Genomic DNA, 3,973 nt, shown 5'->3' on the forward strand with positions numbered 1-3,973 from the left:
GTGAGAGCCTATTCCTCTTGTCATTATCGCGTTTGTATACCCCAAAATTGTGGACAGGACATCGAAATAATTTACAGTATATCTTCAATTAAATTTTAAACGAAAACTAACACCTCGTTACTTCACTCAACCATTTTTTGTATCTCTATTTTCATTTTTACACATTCTAATAGTTTTTTTTTCTTTAACTTGAATGTTGTTTGCTTTAATTAAATTTTGTACTCATTATGAAGAGTTTGCTGCATCAAATGAAGATATATAATTATTTTTAAAAATTTATCATTATTTTCTTTTAGATAAAAAAAATTATTACTATAAGAGTTGATTACAATTTATTAATTACAAAATTTTTATTATATTAAAATTTTCATATAATTTTATTAAATAATTAATTTAGAGAGTAGACAGGTTAAATGAGACAAAGAGTGCGAGCTAGTAGTTTTCCTAAGGAAAAAAAAATTGTGCTCTGCTCAACATAAATGAATTGTTGTGATTAATTGGCTATAGAAGTTCGTCCCATGACTGTACTAGTGAACTATAGGACTGAAACCACACATGATATATAGTTGTTGCGACTTGTGAGTTTATTGTCATAAAATATATAAATATGCATATTTATAGCATGTGTCTCGCCCAAACTTTCACCTAGGATGAGTAATATATTTCAATCAACACAATATTTATATACTATAACCAAAAGGCCGTAAATCTTGGAAGAAACAAAATCGTCAACATAGATTCAAACATCCGTTATAGTGATGGTGAGCATTAATGGAAGCATGAAAAAGATTAAAGTGATTTATGTCAATATAGCCACCACAGTTCAACTCTTTCTCGTGCGTGATGGTTGACGCCATCCACAAACAAAGACCAAAAAAAGTGAGGTTGAAAACATTAAATTAAGCCAAAGAATAAAGTAGAAAACTATAGCTAGTTAATTATTGGTGTTATTAAAACCTATCCTTTTATGATATAAGAATTTGTTAGGTTTTACTTAAGGGAGGTCTCAAGTGGTGAAGAACTTAAGCTCGAAAGTTGACTTAGCTTCATAGAGCTACGATCCCCTACACCCTTGTGTTCCTACACCAAGTGCAAATATGACAATATCAACCCGTTTGTTTGTGATTAAAAGCACATAAGTTTTAAAACCGGACCGGACCAGACCAACAGATTTTACCATTTCGATCGCGAATCAATGCGTTGTTCGGTCTGATTTGGATATAAAAATCACTGACATACTAAATCTTTGTTAGTTCGATAGAGAACCGGCCAGTTGTGGTAATATTTTTATGTTATTTTTATAAATTATTTATTTTCTTACTCCAATTCACTTTTGAAGTTCAATGTTTTTCTCTTACTTGCAAATCCTCATCACACAAATAACCCTTTTTTGATATCATACTTTGATTTAGAACTTTAATTTGTTGTTATGTTTAAAATATTTTGATAATCTTACTATTTATTATTTTATATTGGAACTTATATTATAAACTTGTAGATTTATTCACATTTAATAGTACTAATATAATTTCAGACTTGTGTTCTAGTAATGTTTATCATTCATTACATTTTTTGGCATGAACAAATTCCATCCCTAGATGAGTTATCTATTTTACCAAACTTGTCATAATTATTTAATAGTATGATATAATATCTGGACTTGATCATTGACCAGATCGATTCGATCGGTTGAACCATGAATCGATAGTTTTTCAGTTCATTTGTACAAAACCTTGCAAAGAAGAAGTCATTCAATAAGTCGCAGGCGCATGATAGAACTCAACATCACTAGATTACTCCTTTCTTTTTAGTTATAATTTCATAATGTCAACTTGAACAATAACTGACTTATATATCTTCTTTCCTTAAATACCACTCTCTGACAGAAATTTAAGGTTTCAATAGGGGGAAGAGATTTGAATCATATCTAGCCAAAAAAAAGGTAGAATCCAAGCAAAAATCAAGAAGGCTTACTCTTTATCTCTTTTGTTATTGCATGATGACCGATCCTTGTTACCCTAATGGCCCTCAAAATGTCCCACCAATATATGGAGCTTCTCAACAAGGAATGAACCCCAATTCTTTATCATCTCCATCTACAAATCAAACCTCCTTTCTCTACGATCTCTCCCTTCTCAAAGACAAAGTCCATGAGATGCAATCCCTATCCTCCATCTTCACCCACCACCCCGAGTCAACCCCAATCGTTGCATCAACAATGGGCACCTTAATCCAAGAAATCATCGTCACCGCCTCTTCCATGATGTTCGCCTGCCAGCAGATGTCCGCACCTTCTCCGGCAACCGCCTTCGAGGTGGACCACAAGACTACCACCGCAACGGAAACACTCTTCGTCAATCCACACGGTGACGATAGTTGGTAGTACTCTCTCTGGTTCCTATTAGAAGTCTCATTTCACTTTTACTGTTTCCCCCACATTCCACTAACTTTCATTTATAACATCAAACAATTTTTTAAAACTCGTGCTGCCAGTCAAAAACGGGACTTATAATGAAGATTGGAGTGAGTACTAGAAATCAATATGATTACATATTAAAATCAATTGGTGATAGGAGAAATGGCCTACAAGACTTATACAGTAGTTTCAATTTTTCAAAAACCAACTCATGAGAGTTATATAGTAATTTTACACCAATGTTGGATATTGTATAATTGTTTATCATTTATTTTTCCAACAGGTATGGCGATGTCGCTATGGGCAGAAATGGCGATTACACCACCATTGAATTGCCGGTGAAAACGGAAGGAGAGGCGGCGGAGGGGGAGAGGAGTTATGAGCTGATCGAGGTGGAGGCGGCGGATTTGGTGGCGAAGTACACGCACTACTGCAAGGTGTGCGGCAAAGGGTTCAAACGCGACGCCAACCTGCGGATGCACATGCGCGCGCACGGGGACGAGTACAAGTCGAGCGCGGCGCTGAGCAACCCGGCGAAGAATAAGGGGGAGGAGACGGGGATGGGGACGAGGAAGTACTCGTGCCCGCAGGAAGGGTGCAGGTGGAACAAGAGGCACGCGAGGTTCCAGCCGCTGAAGTCGATGATATGCGTTAAGAATCACTACAAGAGGAGTCATTGCCCCAAGATGTACGTCTGCAAGAGATGCAACGCTAAGTATTTCTCGGTGCTCTCCGATTTGAGGACGCATGAGAAGCACTGTGGCGACCTCAAGTGGCTTTGCTCCTGCGGCACCACCTTCTCGCGAAAGGATAAGCTCATCGGCCATGTTTCCTTGTTTCTCGGCCACACTCCCGCCACCGCCCTCACTTAACCTGCTGAATGCAGTAAGTCATGTAAAACAAGTCTATGTTGCTTGCATTGCATGATGTCTGTGTTACGTTATATACTTACTTGTTCATGTTACATAGTAGCTTGAACATAACATTCACAAAATAAGAGTGGATTTCTTTTCTTTTGTATGATAGCATGAGTTTTTTTGTACTAATGTTATTATCATCGTCTGTATCTAGTGATTAGAGGTGATGATGTAGTTTGATTTCTTTTCTGTAACACTAGAACAAAAGGAAAGTTTATAGTAATCGGCATTCAAATGATGTGTAGCCTATAATCAGACATATCCGATACAGTACCGGTGGTATGGGACTCTGGGTACTTAGAGCACCCGCAACGCGGGCAGCCGGCGTTCCGCGCGCCGTTCCGCCGGAACGAATTCTCAGCGGAACGCGTTGCGGTGCTCGTCGAGGAGCCGTTCCCAAGCCGTGCCGGGTGCCGACGGCACGGTCCGTGCCGCCACGCGCTTCGGTGACGTGGCTCTCCCCGCGTCGTGACGCCCACTCGCCGGCCCGCGAGTGGGCGACGTCACGTGCTGACGCAATAATTATTTTTTTAAAAAAAATCGATTTAATAAAATTTTTTTTACGGTAATATTACAGTTTTTTATTTTTTATTTTTATTTTTATTAAAGTGTGTTTTTTTAATTGAATTGAGTTGAAAAT

General features: G+C 38.0%; 1 protein-coding gene across 1 annotated transcript; it reads left to right on the forward strand.

The window, feature by feature from the left end:
- Positions 1-1,921: 1,921 nt before the first annotated feature.
- Positions 1,922-3,441, forward strand: LOC121744122 (protein SENSITIVE TO PROTON RHIZOTOXICITY 2-like). The gene is made up of 2 exons (XM_042137562.1): positions 1,922-2,379; positions 2,700-3,441. Exons 1-2 carry the CDS (start codon positions 1,997-1,999, stop codon positions 3,286-3,288), a joined length of 972 nt encoding a protein of 323 aa, XP_041993496.1. The 5' UTR covers positions 1,922-1,996; the 3' UTR covers positions 3,289-3,441.
- The last annotated feature ends 532 nt before the right edge of the window (positions 3,442-3,973 follow it).

The sequence above is a fragment of the Salvia splendens genome, chromosome 8 (genome assembly GCF_004379255.2).
Source record: "Salvia splendens isolate huo1 chromosome 8, SspV2, whole genome shotgun sequence".
Lineage (NCBI taxonomy): Eukaryota > Viridiplantae > Streptophyta > Magnoliopsida > Lamiales > Lamiaceae > Salvia > Salvia splendens.

What these genes read in the sequence shown, in the direction of transcription:
- LOC121744122 (XM_042137562.1), top strand. Translation starts at nt 1,997, where the DNA reads ATGATGACCGATCCTTGTTACCCTAATGGCCCTCAAAATGTCCCACCA. An exon ending in CCACACGGTGACGATAGTTG is followed by an intron (nt 2,380 to 2,699) that starts GTAGTACTCTCT and finishes TTTTTCCAACAG; the next exon opens with GTATGGCGATGTCGCTATGG.